We start from the raw sequence: 18997 nt of genomic DNA on the forward strand, positions 1-18997 counted from the left end.
TGAGTTCTGTAACAAGTACCTTATTTGAGGAGTTTACAAACCTCATGACCAGCCTCTTCTGGAGAATGGAAGAGACCAAAGCGTCCCAGCTTTGGTCTTTAATGCTTGGAGAGGCTGACTTTCTTACAAAGAAGGAATGTGCACTTGTCATGGCGCCAACAGCACTCTGCCCTGTGGGTGAGATTCAGTTGGCCAGGCATTTTTCCTTGGTGTGATTCATAGCATTTTACCTGACTTCCTTCAGCTGCTTGGCAGCACATGACTGAGTAATCTCATCCTAATGGAAAAGTCTCCAGAAGATGCTGGAGTTGGCATTAATCTAGAACTGAAGCTCCTCAGGAATTGATAAGAGCAATCGGAGGAGGTGAGGCAGGCGGTTGCTGCTCTGGGAGTTCTTCGTTTGTCAGCGCATAGCGCCTGGCTTTCCTGGGGTCAGGCTCTGGCGTGTCCTCTGCCCACCTTCCCACACGGCGCACACCTTTGGCCACCTTGGGTGCGTTTCTGCAAGGATTGTGGTCATAGATGACCAACTTAAGGCTTGACAGGTGGGCCAGACTGGGGAAGTAATGGATACTGTTCCGGTCCACATCGATCACCTCCAGATAGGGCATGTGTAGCAGCACTGGGGGGAAGTCGGTCAGCTGATTGCCTGAGAGCCAGATGGTCCTCAGCTCCTGGAGACGCTGCAGCCGCCCTGGCAGCAGGCGCAGAGCATTGGAACCCGCGTGCAGAGTCTTGAGGAGGCTCAGCTCACAGACCACATCTGGCAGCTGGGTGAGGCAGTTGGCCTCGATCCACAGGGTCTGGAGGTTCTGAAGCAGGCTCAGCTCACTGGGAAGGTCACACAGTTTGTTGTTACCCAGATAGAGGATACAGAGCTGCTTCAAGGTACACACCACCTGGGGCAGAGTCTTGAAGTTGTTGAAATCCAAGGCGAGGATTTGCAGGTTCTGCAGCTGGCCCAGCTCCGGAGGCAGACTGTTGAGGTGGTTGTCACTCAGGTAGAGCTTGACCAGCTCCCTAAAGGAGCACACGTGTCCGGGGAAGCGGCGCAGCTGGTTCCCACTGAGATCCACCATCTTGTCCAGCGGCATCTCCCGGAGGTCGCCCACCACGTAGTTCTGGCAGCGGTCCGTGGGAATGAAGGCCACAAGGGACCTGACGATGTTCCCCATGTGGAGGCCTAGGCCTGCAGAGCCCAGGCAACTGGCTGAGACTGGCCTGCACACTGATGGGAGGCCTGTCCCACCCTCTCATTATAACCTGGGCTTTGTGTGACAACAGCCGGTCATTTCAACAGAGAAAAGTGCCCCTGATAGCAAGTTGAGTGTCAGGTGACAGTTGCAACAGACCAGCAGAGATGCAGAGGCCACTTCGGACACATATTTGCCTTCAAGCACCTAAGGCCCAATCGCCTTTTATCTACATTTTTCATTTCAAGCTGAAAATAGCTTCACTGCTTTTTCTGATGATGAAACACTGAAGTTATTACTGAAAGGTGTAAAATAATAAAGTGAAAGTCACCCCTAGTGCAGTCACACAGAGGTGCTGTAAATAATTTGCAAATAATTTCATTTAAATTTTTTAAACCAAAAAATACTAAGGAGCTTTATTTTTTCCATATATCATTGGCATAATTTTATGTTGGCAGCTACCTATATGACATTACATAGTACTCCTGCACTTATATGGATGTTCCTTATATGGATGTGTGTGTAAATTGCTGATGATTTTTTTACTACTAAAACTATCCTTGTACATACAGATGTGAGCAATTAATTGTCTATTGATTTCTTCACAGAATATCTTTAGAAGCGTTACTGAGTCAAGGACTTGAATTCATTGACATTTTCACTTCTCCATCCCCACCAATTGTTGCTTGCAGTAGACAAACACCCACTAGCAGTGGCTGCAGGAGTCTGCTTTCGCATTTCTAGGCAATCTTTTTCAACACTTTAAAAACTAACCTTTGGGAAAAGGTAAAAACAGAAAATCAGAAGAGAAGTAGAAAGCTAAGCTTCTACCAAATAAATGGGGGTGTGATCCTGTAGCACCCGTGTAGATAGGGTTAACAAAACCTCCAAGTTGGGTGCTTCCCTTCTGTAGTGTCAAAGGATGTTTGGAATGCAGCCGTCTGCCTGGGACACTTCCTAATCCTAGGCTGGGGCCGGGGCTGGGAGGTGTCTTATGATTTAGTTCTGGCCTCAGGAATGTTGGCACAATGATATATGTCATTTCAAGGCCTGGCTCATTTAAAGCAAACAGACCTCTCGCCCTTCTCCACACGCTCTCTCCCCATGTGCTGGCTGGCTGTGACACCCAGGGTGACCTTAGAAGCCAAATGTGTGGAAGCCACATGTTGAAGCTGGCAGGACTTCAGTTAACCTGGACCCTGAAAAAGTGCCGGGAGCAGTACCTCTCCAGCTCGCTCTCCCTCTCTCTCTCCCACCAATTGGATTTACATGACTGGGGGGGGGGGCACAAAACAAGCAGAAAATCCCCATTTAAATTATTTAAGCTATTGAGATTTTGAGGTTCAGGTCTTATATTACCTTGGTGATTAGAGCAACTGTTAAATAAAAGGTAAATGAATATACACTGATATGCAAAGATACTGAGGATAAATAAGATGTGGAAGCAAGTTTCAAAACTTTTTTAAGATTCTATTGTTTTCAGTTTGATAATGTAAACTCAAATTGGTAGCAAATGGAATCGCAATATATATTGTATGTACCACTGACTTGGAACCATCTCATAGCTGAGCATCGCCGATGTCATAGTGGACTATCAGACAGAGGCAGTGAATCGCACAGGAGGAGATTGCCCCTCTTTCCCCCTCAGAACAGCTGAAGGATTTGAACCTTATGGCTGTGGCTCGGCAGCACAACTCCTTCCCACTAAGCCACCGGAGCTCAGTATGTACTTAGGACTAAATAGAAGTGGCTTTGTCCTATCATGAGCTCAAGAAGGGTCATTCCAAGGAAGACTCACAGAAGTTATTCACAGTCTTCAAAAGGGTCGGTGCAGGGTTGGGAACACCCAGGAAGGCATTCACATTTGCTAGGTAGAATGAGCTCTTTTTTTGTACTTTCCAGAGAGCAGTGACAAGGAAGGAGCTCGGGGTTTTCCCTGAGACCCCAGCCTGCACTGGAAGAAGGTGCTGAGGCTGCTCTGTGGAAGAGTCCTGGGCTGGATTCCAGAGAAGTCTCCCAAAAGTCTGTTAAGTTAACTCCATTCTTTTTGTTAATTCAAAAGCAACTGCTGTGCTAAGACCGTTGTTCTGAAAAGGGGCTTCAACACTGTGCTGTAAAATGGGATGCAAACACTAGAGCAATCCATCATCTCACAAAGCACAAACCCAGATGAAAATGGTTACTAACATAAAGGTTGATAGTTAAACTTACCTGATGGTACCTCAAAAGAAAGCTTTGAGGATCTGCCTCCATTGAGACTAAGATGTATGAAAACATTATGGAGCAGTTTTATTCTGTAAGACAAAGGTCTCTATGAGTGCAAATTAATTCAATGGCAAGGGATTTGTCTCCTCCCTCCCCCTCTGCCCCCCAGTGGCAATTTTGTTCCCCAGGGAACATTTGCCAATGTTTGAAAACAGTTTTGGCTGTGACAAAAGAGAGTGCCCATGGTATCTGTGGGCTAGGGACCAGGAATGCTGCTAAACACAGGATAGCCAACCACCACCTGCAACAAAGAGCTATCTAGTCCCAGATGTCAGTAGGGTCACGGTTAAAGCACCCTGGGCTACAAGGATGCCAGGGAGTTTTGGTGGTGTAGTCGGTAGGGAGTTGCACTGCTATCCCAAAGGCAGTGCCTTTCTGGCAGTTCAAATCCACTAGTGGCTTTGTAGGAGATTGATGGGCAATCTCCTCCCATGTGATGTACAACCTCCGAAAACCTGCTGGAGGGTCAGTCAAGAATAGGTTTTGACCTGACAGCTTTGAGTGAGTGAATAATACTCATGCCAGTCATTCCTTCAAGGAAATGCATCACTGTGAAAATGTGCGTACTACTAGTATTTTATTTGATTGAGTAATGAATTGCATTAGATAAATCTGCTGTCAGTCACCTTTCCAGAGTACTGAGAAGCAAAAATATCATTCTAGAGACTAAGGTGTGCCTGATCCAGGCCATAATCTTCACCATTACTTGCTATGCATCAGAGAGCTGGACGATAAGTAAGGATGCCAGAAGAATAATTGATGCCTTTGAGTTGTGGTGCTGAAGAAGAGTCTTAAACATACCATGGACCGCCAAGAAAACAAATAGCTCTGTTGTGGAAAGGGTGAAATTAAGTTTCTCCTTGGAGGCCAGGACTTTGAAGCTCTGTCTCTCATACTTTGGGCATATGGCCAGGAAGGATTGAAACTTGGAGAAGCACATCATGCTTGGAATGGTAGAAGGACTGCACAGGAGAGGAAGACCCCGGATGAGATGGATCGATACAATAACTGGGGCATTGGGGATATGTGTGTCAGAGTCAGTGAGATTGGCTCAGGACAGGACAGGCTTCAGAGCTGTTTTACATAGGGTCGCTATGAGTTGCAGGCAACTTGACAGCACATAACCACAAACAACAAATGGAGTAAAATAGGTGGGAATTTTTTTAGCCTTAGGGAAGCTTTTCTTAAATTTAATAAACCAGGAAGGGAAACTAGTATAGATATAACTCATCTGATTGTATTTTAAAGAATTCCTCTTGGCAATTTTAGTATTTCTAGGTCTTTCTGATTGCAGAACAGATTATCAATTACTGAACACCAAGTTTAAGTTCAGATTGAGGCTGAAGAAAATGAAAACAAGCCCAAAAGAAGAAAATATGATTTTTTAAAAAATAGTATTTATTATTTTTTTCATTGTTGAACATTTTTCCCTTCCCTTTTCCCCCAATCCACCCTTGTAATACACCCCTTGTTCCACATTGTTGTCATACAAATAATGCTAAATTGTATATTCCTTTCGAAGAGTTCTTCCCCTCACCTGTTCTGATCTATCTCTTCATTATCTATCCACTATCTAACTGTTCTATTACCTATTACCTTGTTTAATTATCCATCTATCTGTTCAATATCTATCCATTCTTCTTCTATTCTCTTTCCACAACCCCCCCCCCCCCGCATTTATCTTTTTGGGACTGAGATATTTCACTGAGCATAATGTCCTTCAGGCTCCCCCATGTTATGTAATGTTCAATGAGTTCATTGTTTTCAATGCTGCATAATATTCCACTGTGTGAATATACCATAGTTATTCTCTTCATTCGTTAATGGGTGCTTGGATTGCTTCCATCTCTTTGCTATTGTGAATAATAATAGCAATAAACATGGATGTGCATTCATATATTTGAGTTGTGGCTCTGGTTTCTTTAGGATATATTCCCAGTAGTGGAATTGCTTGGTCAAATTATATTTCTATTTCCAACTTTTTGAGAAAGGGCCAGACCACTTTCCATAGTGGTTGTAACATTTTACATTCCCACCAGCAGTGAATAAGAGTTCCAATCACCCCACAACCTCATAAGCATTTGTTGTTTGCTGCCCTGTTGAACTTTGATATTGTTTCTAGGGTGAGACAGTATCATGTAGTTGTTTTGATTTGCATCTCTCTAGGGATTTTGAACATTTCTTCATATGTTTGTTTGCCATCTGAATGTGTTCTTTCAAGTAGTGTCTTATCCATATCCTGTTCCCATTTTGTGACTGGATCGTTTACCTTTTTCTTGTTGAGATGCTGGAGTATTCTACAAACTTTAGATATAAATCCCTTATCAGATATATGATTGTTGTTATTGTTGTTGTTAAGGGCTGTATTCTACAAACTTTAGATATAAATCCCTTATCAGATATATATGATTGTTGTTGTTAAGTGCTGACTCATAGCAACCCTATGAAGGAGAGTCCTCAACGCTTGGGTGTCTTTCATCCTCTCTCCAGGTTCATAGGGTTTCCGGAGGCAAGCTATTATGGAAGTGGATGCCACTCCTTCTTCCAGCTTGTTTTAATTGGGGAGCTCCACCCCACTCTCTGTCCCATTGGGTAACCAACCATTAACACATTTGACACATCATTGTCACAGTGTTCAGCCTCACAGCAACCACAAGTTACTGCTGTACGGCAACTTGTACACCAGGGCTATAAGACCTAGAGGAATTTCTGAACAAAAACAAAGACAGGCCCGAGGGCCGCAGATTAAAAGTCACCCACCTTTGGCTTGGTAGAATCCCTTTCTGTCCACTGGGCCAGCTGATCTCTCTCTGTGTTGATGTTATTGTTATTAAGTGCCGTTGAGTCGCAGGCGACTCATAGCAACCCTAGATATATGATTGCTAAATATTTTTTCCAGTCTATAGGTTTCTTTTTTATCCTATTGGAGAAGTTATTTTTATTTGTTTGTTTGCTTATTACACTTTGTTATGTCAGAGGGGTGAAAGCTTTGGGGGCCAATGGGGCACACTCAGTTCTTGGCAGCCATCTCCCTCATGGCGGCTAGGACATTGCTGAGTTCTCACTTCCTCTTGGCATGGATGTGTGTCCTTGATGAACTTGAAGGCTCACTCATCCTGGGAGACCTTGAGCAGCTCCATGGCTCAATGCTCACAGGGCACACAGCCACACACCTCTTGGATCATGTCCTCCATGAACTTGGTGTGCTTGGTGAGGTGCCAGCAGCAGCGGCCATGCCTCACATTCTTGGTTACCTTGTCGTCCTTGTTGAGGCCCACAACCATGGGGTAGCACACAGCCACTGTTGCTGTATTTCTATGGCTGCCACAGCGGAAGGTGAACAAGTTTTTGATGTGCAAAATACGATCTTGAGTCTATCCCACCTGAATCTAAAAATCATCTTAAGAATAAATTTGAAGCATTGAATACAAATGACTGAATACCAGATGAGTTGTGGGATGATATCAAGGTTAACACCCATGAAGAGAGAAAAAGGTCGTTACAAAGACAGAAGAGAAACAAAAACCAAAATGGATGTTAGAAGAGATCCTGAAAATTACACTAAAGTATCGAAAATCCAAAACAAAGGGAAGAGATGCTGAAGTAAAAAAGCTGAACAACATATTTCAAAGGGCAGCTCATGAAGACAAAGCAAAGTGATATAAAAAAGATGTGCAGAGAGCTGGAGTAAGAATAAAAAGAGAAGAACTAGTTTTGCATTTCTCAAGCTGAAAGAACTGAAAAATAAAATCAATCCTTTAGTTGTAATATTGAGAGATGTATGGGCGAAATCTTGACTGTTCCAGGAAGCATTAAAAAAAGATGGAGGGAATTCACAGAGTTACTGTACCAAAAAGATTTGGTCCACAGTGAAATATTTCAGGAAGTATCATATGATCTCTGCATACTAAGCAAATTTTTTTAAAAGCTGGACTATATGAAGAATGTGGCATCAGGATCGGAGGAAGACTCATCAATAACCTGTGTTAGTAGATGTTATGTAGATGCTATGTAGATGACACAACCTTTCTTGCTGAAAGTGAGGAAGACTTGAAGCACTTGCTGCAAAGATCAAAGGGTACATCCAGCTATGGTTGCATTTCAATATCAAGGAAAAGATTCTCAGTACTTGGCTGATAGGCAACATCATGATACATGGAGAAAAGATTGAAATGGTCAGCAACTTTGTCTTCCTTGGATCCACAATAAAAACCCTTGGTACCCGCTGTCAGGAAATCAGGAAACTTATTGCACTGGGATAGCCTGCAGTCTAAGACCTCTCCAAATTATTGAGGAACAATGATGTAAGTTTAAGGAATAAGGTATACCTGATTCAGGCCATGGCCTTTTCAATCACTTGTTATGCATCTGAGAACTGGACAATGACTAAGGATGACAGAAGAAGAATTGATGCCTTTAAGCTGTGGTTTTGGAGAGAGCACTGAACATCCTATGAATGACTGACAGAACAAACAAATAAGTGTTGGAGAGGTTGCAACCAGAGTGCTCCTTGAAGGCAAAGGTGACAAAGCTTTGTCTCATATACTTTTCCGTGATGGGGCAGATTATGTGCTGAGTTCAGGTCCAGTAGCTTGAGGTGATGCCCAGCCATACCAGTTGCAATTGAGTTGATTCCTACCCTGAATTGATTGCAACTCGTTGCACCTTCAGGGCTCCATTAAAAACAAAACAAAACAAAACAAAACAAAATCAAAACCCCATGCACATCATGTCAGTTCTCACTCCAGAGACTGCAGGCCTGCGCAGAACTACTCCTTAGAGTTCGCAAGGTTATAAAGGAAGCTGATTGCCTCATCTTTCTCCCATAGTGTAGCTGGTGGATTTGAACTGCTGGCTAGCAGCCTACAGCTGAATCCAGTACACCACCAGGGCTTCCAGAGCTCCACTCAAAACCAAGGCTCAACCATCAAGCCAGTTATGATTCTTTGTGAGCCTCCATTGAGTTTCTGAAGCTGTATGTCTTAACAGGAGGAGTCTGTCCCTATCTTTCTCTTTCAGTGCAACTGGTGAGTTCAACCTGTCAACCTTTCTGTTAGCCCAATACTTGACCTACTACATATACCATTGGGGGTCTGTTTCCACCCGCCTACCCACTGCCGTCAGGGTTGGTTCTCACCCATGATAACCCTCTGTTGAGTTTCTGAAATTCTTTCTAAGAGTGGCTGGTGGATTCAAACTGCTGACCTTTCGGTGAGAAGGCTGATACATAATATACTACACCAGGGCTCCTTTCCCCGAGGGCTTGCCAATGACTTCTGCTATTGCCCTTGTTTACTATCAGTGTTATTTTAGCTACCTGGCATGTCCTGTTCCAAGGTAACCTGGTGGAGGTTCAACTGGACTGAGTTTGGGGCCTCCTTTCTCTGGTTCCTGACCCTGGGCAAAGCTGCTAGCTTTTAGCTGCTAATCTAAAAACTAGTGGTTCAATATACCTAGTGGCTGTAAATTCGCCGAATGAATTACTCATTCACCTACTCTGTTACTTATTTGTTGTTGTAGAGTAGGAATTAACTCATGGGTGACCCTCCAGTGGGTTTTCAAAGGCTGTAAATCACACTTATAGTTTTGTTTGAGTAAAGGTTACAGCCTAGAATATCATGTGAATCTGTTCTGCTCTTTCACCTGAGTTTTCTATACATTGAAATTGATCTGATGGCACCTGACAACAGCAGACAGCCTCCTATTTTGGGGTTAGGAAGCTCTGGTAGCAAGGTCTGTAGTGAGTTGTACTGCTAACCCAAAGACTATATATCTCTCAAGGTTCAAACTCATCAGCAAGCAGCTCTTTGGGAGAAAGAGGAGCTGTCACTTCCCACTTCAACTTAAAGCCACAGGAACTTGAGGAAAGGTCGCGATGAGTCAGACCAACTTGAGTCGGTGAGTTTGGTTTTAGGAAAACATAAAATTGACATGGTTAACTTTCTGCCTTTCTCCTTTCACCGTAATGTATACAAAAATATAAATTAGTTTATTAGGCCTCTCAGGTAGATATTGATTCTTTATAGTGGAAAAAAAATCTTTTTTACTAGCCTTACGTAGTGTTCTTTGCAATGTTACCAGACACTGTTGTTTGAGCAATACCTTACAGTATCTTATGTCCTCTTTCAGAACCGCCAGAAAGTCCTATCACGCTGAATGTCCTCAGCTAGGGAATGAGCAATTGTTAGGTGCTACCGTGATCCATAGTGACATAGTGTGACAGAGTAGAACTGCTCATAGGATTTTCTAGGTTGCAATCTTTGTAGGAGCAGACCATAAGTCTTTCTCCAATGGAACAGCTGGTGGGTTGAAGCCACTGACCGACCCTTCAGGTAGCAGCTGAGTGCTTAACCACTGCACCATCAGGAGTCCATAAACCTTTTGGTAAAGTGCTTTGGAAGGTGGCTCGCAATAGATAAAGAGCCCCAAGCCAGGTAAATGATGGAATCGGTTCTTGCCTAGGGATAAAGCTGGTTTGCTCCTTTGTCAAAGCCCAGCACTGGAAAGAATGGCTTTTTCTAAAAATAGGGCAATTGGAGGCGTGGCTCCCTGGCATACCACCTTTCCAGCAGCTCCGGGACAGGCCAGCTGATAAAGCTTGCTGCTCTGGATGCCCTAGATTACACACCGCTGTCTCCAGACCAAAGGGCCCTTGGGATGCTGGCCTCATGCCACAGATCAGGTGCTTTTCATCAAACGTGGTGCACGGAGCCGGAGTCAGCGTAATCAGCTTCAAAGGCCTGCAGGGCCTCATCGGAGGAATTGTCAATCTGAATTGTCACCACCTTCCAAAGCCCCAGAGGACTTGCTTCAGTATTATTATATTTTTTATTTCTCATTTTACATCTATCAAGAGTTGAATCTCTCTTTCTATTGGGAGTTAGGGGCTCACATAGTTTATAGCTAAGAGGTATGCTCTGAAGCCAAATTCCCTGAGATTCAAGGCTGGTTTTGCTACTTGTGAGCTTTTTCATGACCAAACCATTAAACCACTCTGCCTCGGTGTACTAAATTGTGAACCATGGACAACTAATCCAAAACCCAAACCTGTTTCCACCAAGTGGATTCACAGGACTGCCTTTCAGGGTTCCCAAGATAGTCTTATGGAAGCTGATGGCTTACTCTTTCTCCTGAGGAATGGCTGCTGGGCTTGAATGGTAGACCTTTAAAACCTCTGTGGGCATGTTATGAAGATACAGAAAAAAACCCTCCTTGTTGGAGACTCATAGCTGACCCTCCAGTGGGTTTTCAGAGACTGTAAATTGTACTGGAGGAGATTGCCCATCCTTCTTCCTTAGAGCAGCTAGTAGATTCGAACTGCCTGCCTTTGAGTTGGCAGCACAACTGCAGTCTACCCACTAGGTCACTGTTGTTGTTGTTGTGTATTATTGAGTTGGAACCAACTCCTAGCTGACCCTACAGTGGGTTATCAGAGGCAGTTAAATTGCATGGGAGGAGACTGCCCATCCTTCTCCCATGAAGCAGCTGGTGGATCCAAACCATATGCTTATGGGATTGCAGCACAAGCTTCTTGCCTCTAGGCCACCAGTGATCCCTATAAAACAAGTAGATAAGGAAGATGATAAATTCTCAATAAATGCTGGTGGTAATTTTTTTTTATTAGATGGGATTTCTGTTCTTAAAAACATCTGCACCACAACAAGATAAAGGTAAATAACCCAACTGCAAAATGGGCACAGGATATGAACAGACACTTCACCAAAAAAGACATTCAGATGGCCAACGAACACATGAACAAGTGTTCAAAATCCCTAGCTCTAAGAGAGATGCAAATCAAAACAACTATAAGATATCATCTCACCCCAGTAAGAATAGCAAAATCAACAGAACAGCAAACAACAAATGCTGACAAAGTTGTGGAGAAACTGGAACCCTTATTAATGTTGGTGGGAGCGTAAAATTGTACAACCACTGTGGAAGGTGATATGACGCTTTCTCTAAAAGTTGGAAATAGAAACACCATTTGACCCAGCAATTCCACTACTGGGAATATACCCTAAAATCCCAGAACTGCCACTCAAGCAGATAATATGCACACCTATCACTGGTCTGTGCATTGCTGTACAGAGGGAACTCATGTTGCTGTGATGCTGAACACTGTGACAGTGATGTGCCAATCGTCGTAATAGGTACCCGTGGTGGACAGTGTTTGCTGGAGATTCCCGACTAAAACAAGCCTGGAAGCAGGAGCGGCATCCACTTCCGAAATGGCTTGCCTCTGGAAACTCTGTGTACGAACAGTGCTCAGGCCGTTCATTCATAGGGTCGCTATGAGTCGTCTACGACTTGACGGCACCAAACAACAAAAACAACGTGTTTATTACTGCTTTGTTTACAATAGCAAAGAGTTGGAAACAACCTAAGTACCCATCAACAAATGAATGGATAGAAAAGCTCTGGTATATTTACATAATGGAATACTATGCTGTGCTGAAAACCAAGGAACTCATGAAAGATTATACAACATGGGTGACCCTGAAGGACATTACGCTGAGTGAAATATCTCAGTCATGAAAGGACAAATACTTCATAGTGCCATTGTTGTAAAACGGGACTGACATTGGGGTTGAGAGGAACCAAAGAAAAGAGGGAATAAATAATGCATAATGCATTGAAACAGATGAGGGAGAGAACTGTTTAAAATGAACATATGATTAGGTATTATTTTCATGACAAGAGTCCAGAATAAGAGCTTCATAGTGAAGTGGATTGGGAGGGGGAGAGTGTATAACAATGAAAGATTTTTTTTCTTTTAAAAGAGAAGAGCAAACCGGTGTGGGGAGGGAGGTATTGGTGGGGGTGGGTGGGAGGCATGAACAGGGAGGAAAATGTACAACAATGTATGAATGGAAATCCAAAGTCTTTGTAAACTTTCATTAAAACTTCTATTAAAATAAAAGGAGAAGAAATCTGCAATTCTTATTACAAAATCGTGTTAGGTTGGGGGATAGATTCCATGAAGTTCCTTTTAATAATAATAGTTTCTTTCATGTCATGCTCTATGCTGAGGACTTTATGCATTGTTCAGTACTATAAACTGGTTCAGCACAATTCAGTCTTGTCCTACACAGTGACATTAGAATGGACCTGAATTTATGAAATGTAGATGAGTGAGAATGTTAACTAACATGGGAAAAAATAATGAGTTGAATCTCCAATAGAAATGTTACCTCCCTTTTAGAAAACAAGACAAGTTTATAAATTGCATAGCTACTAAATCTCTGAACCGTTGAAATGAAAATGGTGTCTGGCTCAAATATGGCAGCTGTCCATGTTGCTTTGAATGTGTAGTCCTGGCAATAATCCAATACCACTTACAAGGTTTCGGAAAAGGATTCACTCTGAGACTCCCATTCCTGGGCTGCTATCTACAATTCTCCCCATTTTGGTTAGCATGTCAGATCAATCAAATTAAAAAAAAAAAATTGGCTCCAGTCTGATTTTACTTCATAAACCATTACTGAACTGGTTAGAACTAGTTAGTTCTAAGCCCTGATATTGTTTCATTTGAATACCTATTGTTGTGGTTATATCCTGAGTATGACTCACATTGACTGAATGTGTAACAGAACGATACCCTGCCCGAAGACCTTTTGCTAGTCTCAATTTCTGCAATGCTTAAGCCCACTGTTGTGGCCACGGTTTCAGTCCATCTCATTGAGGATCTTCCTCCCTTTGATTGACCGTCCAGTTTTCCAAGCATGCTGTCCTTTTGAAAGGAATGGCTCCATCTAATAAAATGCCCAAATATGTGAGGGAAACTCTCACTGTCTTTACTTCCAAGGAACAGCCTTTCTTTACTTCTTCCAAGATAGATTCATTGGTTCTTTTGGCAGTTCATGATTGTATTCAATATTCTTTGCCAATGCCACAGTTCAAAGGCAACAATTCTTGTTTGTTCTTCCTCATTCACTATTCAATTTTCACATGTATAGGAAGAAATTGAAAATAACATGACTTGGGGTAGATGTACCTTAGTCTTTGAAGTGACATTCTTTCTCTTTAACACTTGAAAGAGGGACCCATGACAGCACATTTGCCCAAGGTAGTGTATCTTTTGACTTATTAATACTCAATACTCAGGATTATAAAGTTTAGGAACGTTAACAGGCTATAATTGATTGGGTTGGAAATAGATATGATGCTTCAGTCAGGATAACTTCTTGGATGTACTGCCAGGCCCTCCAACCTTAGCCTTGAGGTTCTAGGCCAGTGCTACAAAGCTTCTCTAAGTGCTTTTGATCATGATGTCTCCCCCTGCAGTCCTCTTATAAGTTAGGGCAAACACCTTTGGCTCTGGCTCTATGGGGTGGCAGTCCTAGTTTTCAGCTCTGTCTCATGTTGGTCTCTGGTTCTACTGCTGCTACTGTGGTGTATCAATCTCAGTGTGTCTCCATCTTGCAAAGTAGTCACTCTAGCCCCATAGGACAGGAATTGCATTCTCTACTTCTTTCTTTCTGGTATTAAGATTTTGATTTGCTGCTGCTGAACCTGCTGAATTTGAGCCTGGTGGGATGACAAGATTGAAACTACACACATATTTTGCATGCTCCTACCTAAAAGGTCCTATTCACCTTGTTTGCATCATTAGCATAGTCCCACCAGCCATGTGGTGAAAGTCAAAGGCAACGGTCAAGGAGAGCAGGTTTTGTGTGTGTGTGTTGTATACATTATGTTTAGTTTATATATACACCATGTAAACACAGTGTATAGGGAAGCAGGTTTTTTTTTAATTTTTTTTTTTTTTTACTGAGGTTTTGGATTTCCATTCATTCATTGCCGCAATTTTCTCCCTGCCCACCCCTCCCCACCAGTTTGCTTCCCCCTCCGAAGAGAGAAAAAAAAACAAAAACAAAAACAATTCCTTCATTAGTATACAATTCCCACGTCCCTTCCCCCCACCTCCACCCCGAGTACACTCTATGCAACCTTAATTCTGGATTCCTGTGCTAACCATAATACTCAATCATATATCACTTCTAATCTGTTCTTTCCCTCATCTGTTTCAATACAATATAAATAATTTATCCAGTTTTTTCTGTCAAACCCCCACCCTGATGTCAGACCCATTCTACAACAGTGGCACCATGCAGTATTTGTCCCTTTGTGACTGAGATATTTCACTCAGCATAATGTCCTCCAGGGTCACCCACTTTGAATAATATTGCATGAGTTCCTTGTTTTTTAATGCAGCATAGTATTCCATTGTGCGAATATACCACAGCTTCTCTAGCCATTCGTTTGTTGATGGGCACTTAGGATGTTTCCAATTCCTTGCTATTGTGAACAAAGCTGCAATAAACATGGGTGTGCATATATCTGCTTGGATGGCAGACATAGTCTCTCTGGGGTATATTCCCAGTAATGGAATTGCTGGGTCAAATGGTATCTCTATTTGCAACTTTTTGAGAAAGCGCCATACCGCTTTCCACAATGGTTACACCATCTTACATTCCCACCAACAGTGAATAAGAGTTCCAGTTTCTCCACATCCTCGCCAGCATTTGTTGCTTGCTGTTCTGTTATATTTTTCTATTCTTACTGGGGTGAGATGAAGGGAAGCAGTTTTGATCAGATCTACTGCATCTCTCTTTCTCTCTCATTGCCATTCATTCATGGAATAAAACCAACAGTGATTTGTCAATTTAACTTATCCTCTTAAAGAGCCAACTTCTAGACTTACTGCTTTTGGTCTATTTTTCTGTTTTCTGTCTCATTAATAAAGAAGGGTGCAGCATCGGGACTGGAGGAAGACTCATTAACAACCTGAAGCCACGTCCTTTTTTAACCACTACTTGGCGTTTTGTACTCTTTCTACTTCCCTGCTTTATTTAACTCCTGAGCACTATCACCATTGGCCAGCCTAGGTATTTTCTTGTGTAATGTGTTATTGCCTGCTATCCCCAGTAGAATATAAGCCCCATTTGAGAGTGTCTCTTGGCTCTGCTTCACTACTGTGTATCACTATCACCTAAAGCAGTGCTGGGCACATCATACAACCCCATTGAATTTCTGTTGGACAAAGGAGTGTCTGGGCATTAGATTGCCTCTTTCTCATGGTGGGGGAATTTTTTTGGGTCTAGGTGTCCTGATGAAAAGTGGTATCACATCTGAGAAATCGTAGAAAAGAAAAGATTAAGACAAAATAGAAAACCCAACTGAAATGAAATGCATGTGCCTGGACTATAGAAATATCTTAGATTAAAAAAAAATTTAAAAAAAGAAATATCTTAGATTAAATAGAACTCCATTAAAAATGTCCAAGCACAAGTGTGGCTACCCCGCCAAGCGCAAGAGAAAGTATAACTGGAGTGCCAAGGCTAAAAGGCGAAATACCACCGGTACTGGTCGCATGAGGCACCTAAAGATCGTTTACCGCAGATTCAGGCATGGATTCCGTGAAGGAACAACACCGAAACCCAAACGGGCAGCTGTTGCAGCATCCAGTTCATCTTAAGAATTCCACTGTTTAGTTATGCAATAAATGTTCTGGTATTATAAAAAAAAAAAAAATGTCCAAGCATCCAAAAAGGTCTTAGAATGGAAAAAATAATATATTTTAAGGAAACATTTGCAGGTTTTTGTTTTGCTTTTAATTTAAACTAGTGTTTAATTAGTTATAGAACAGTGCTAAGCCCTCATAGGACTTTAGGGTTAATTTGCTGGACCCAACTGTAAGAGGCAGTGGTACCTACTTTAAAGGAAAACTAGGTTCTTACCTCGTTTAGAAATTCCATTTGAGTCCTGAAGCAAGTCACTTCTCAGTCATGAGGCTTTGACTTATCTGACTTGGGAAAGAAATAGATTAGGTATATATACTTAAGTTCTTTAGTAAATGCTAATGTGTAGTCAACTTCAGTTTGCAAGATGGTATTGATTTGCCAAAGCTTTTCATTCATCTAGCATCTGTTTCTTTGTTAATTTACCAAACGTCTTCACTCCTGGTTTAGAGCAAACTCTACCATCTGGAGCTGCTGCTTAGAATTTCTGTCCTGGTGGACGAGAATGTTTTCCCCCACCCCTCTTTCTTTTCCCCTTTTTAATTTCTTTGGTAAATTTCAGAGCTTAAGAACATAACAAAAACAAGATACAGGAACCAGTACTTATTTATGCTTTGCTCTTCTAAGAGTGGTTTACATGCTTGATCTCACTGAGCACCCACCGTCTTCTGAAATGAAGAGTGTGGAGGCCCTGAGGGATTGGAATGATGACACCTAGGCCACACAGTCATGACGCTAAGGGACAAACTCCCAGATCTCCTCATTCCTCATCTCATGTTTTCCTGCCTCATCCAGATACTTCTCCACAGCCGGCAGTGTTCTGTGGGATGTTAGTCATAGTGGTTTGGTATCCAGCTGTGAAAAGTCCCATGTATCAGAGACACCGGAGTATTACTCTTTCCTTTGGGAGTTTTGACTTGTAATATAGGACACGAGCAGGTTCAGCTTGGATTGATAGCTTTAAAAGGGTGTGAGCTTTTCTGCACAGGATTTTTTGCTTTTTCATGTTCTTTCATCCTTTCAGGAAATTTGGCTTCTCTATCCCTATTTTTCAGAGATAATAAGTCCCACAGGGTGAGCTGCTGCTGGGAGGTATTGATGATTTATTGCACCCTGTTTTCATCTGTTGGGTCAAACTCACAGTCAGAGGTTACTGGCAAATCTGTAAGTAAATGTGGACATAGCCATAGTAATAGAAATAATTCTAGCTTTGTGTACTGCCCTCTGTCCATTCCAACTGGGTAATTTTGCTTTATTTATTCTCTAAGACTTGAATTTTCAGCACCATTTCTTTCATATGTGTCCAAGAAATGCCTCTAATGCTAAGATTAAAGAGTCCTGGTGGTGCAGTGATCAAAAGTTTGAACACACCAGCAGTTCCACAGAAGGAAAAACTGGTTATCTGCTTCCATAAAAATTAGAGCAAAAGAAACCCTATCCAAATTGTCATATAAGGCTGCTTTGAGTTTAAATGAACTTGATGGCAAACAGTTAAAAACATATTACTGAGAATAATCAAAACTACTTGCTGATAGGTTACCTTTTCAACCTGTATGTGGAACAGATTATCCGGGAGGCTGGGCTCTATGAGGAGAAATGTGGGGTCAAGACTGGGGTCAAAATGTGGGGTCTATCAACAATCTGCGTTATGCAGATGACACAACCCTGCTTGCTGAAACTGAGGAGGACATGAAGCACCTGCTGCAGAGAGTCAAGGACTGTAGCCTCCAATATGGCTTGAGGCTCAATGTCAAGAAGACAAAGATTCTCACCACTGGGCCAATTGGAAACATCAGGATTGATGGTGAAGAGATTGAGATTGTTCACAGCTTCAGTTTGCTTGGCTCCACAGTCAACACTCTTGGCACCAGTAGCCAGGAAATTAAAAGGCGCATTGCCATGAGAAAGTCTGCTGTTAGGGACCTCTCCAAAGTACTGAAGAGCAATGGTGTCTCTTTGGAGACTGAGGTGCATCTGATACAGGCCATGGTCTTCGCAATCACTTGTTATGCATCAGAGAGTTGGATAATGACCAAGGAGGATAGAAGGAGAATTGATGCCTTTGAGCTGTGGTGCTGGAGAAGAGTATTGAGAATACCATGGACTGCTAGGAAAACAAACAGATTCATCCTGGAAAGGGTTAAACCGGGTGGCTCTTTGGAGGCAAAGATTCTGAGGCTCCATCTAACATACTTTGGACATGTTATAAGAAGAGACTGGTCCTTGGAGAAGGACATCATGCTGGGGAGGGTGAAGGGACAGCACAGGAGGGGAAGGCCCTCTATGAGGTGGATTGATTTGGTTACTGGGGTTATCGGGATGGGAGTGTCAGAGACAGTACGCCTGGCACAAGACAGAGCAGAGTTTAGGGCTGTTGTACATAGGGTCGCTATGAGTCGCAAGCGACTTGACGGCACGTAACAACAACAACAACTGGCTGATAGTTTTGGTCCCAGCAGTCAGCAGATCAGGTGACATATAACATTGGGAAAGTCTGCTGTCAAGGATCTCTCTAAAGTCCTGAAGAGCAAGGTTATCAGCTTAAAGACTAAGGTGCGCCTGGTTCAATCTATGGTCTATCCAGTATCACCTGCTATGCATCTGACAGCTGGACAATGAATAAGGATAACAGAAGAAGAATTGATGTCATTGATATGTAGTGTTGAAGGAGAGTACTGAATATTCCATGGGCTGTCTAAACAACAAATAAGTCTGTCTTGGAGGAAGTCCAACCAGAGTGCTTCTTAGAGACAAGGATGGTGAAACCTGGTCTCACATTGTTTGGGCTTGTTTTCAGGAGAGGCCATTCCTTGGAAAAGGACATCATGCTTAGAAAGGTGAAGGGTTAACAAATGAGAGGAAGACCCTCAGTGAGATGGATTGATAGAGTGACTGTGGCAACAGGCTCAAGTTTGTCAAGGACTGTAAAGATGATTCAGGATAGAACAAGTTTCAGATCTATTGTCCATAGGATCTGTATGAGTTGTATTTTACTCAATGGCATGTAACAACAAAAAT

At 42.5% G+C, this 18997-nt stretch overlaps 1 protein-coding gene across 1 annotated transcript; it reads right to left on the reverse strand.

The window, feature by feature from the left end:
* Nucleotides 1-335: 335 nt before the first annotated feature.
* Nucleotides 336-1175, reverse strand: LRRC10 (leucine rich repeat containing 10). The gene has a single exon (XM_006886107.1). The coding sequence runs from the start codon at nucleotides 1173-1175 to the stop codon at nucleotides 336-338; it is 840 nt and encodes a 279-aa protein (XP_006886169.1).
* Between the last annotated feature and the right edge of the window lie 17822 nt (nucleotides 1176-18997).

This window comes from Elephantulus edwardii, unplaced genomic scaffold (genome assembly GCF_000299155.1).
Source record: "Elephantulus edwardii isolate Elephantulus edwardi_28Jun2011 unplaced genomic scaffold, EleEdw1.0 scaffold00047, whole genome shotgun sequence".
Classification (NCBI taxonomy): Eukaryota; Metazoa; Chordata; class Mammalia; order Macroscelidea; family Macroscelididae; genus Elephantulus; species Elephantulus edwardii.

Coding starts and splice junctions, on each gene's coding strand:
- LRRC10 (XM_006886107.1), bottom strand. CDS start 1,175: ATGGGGAACATCGTCAGGTCCCTTGTGGCCTTCATTCCCACGGACCGC.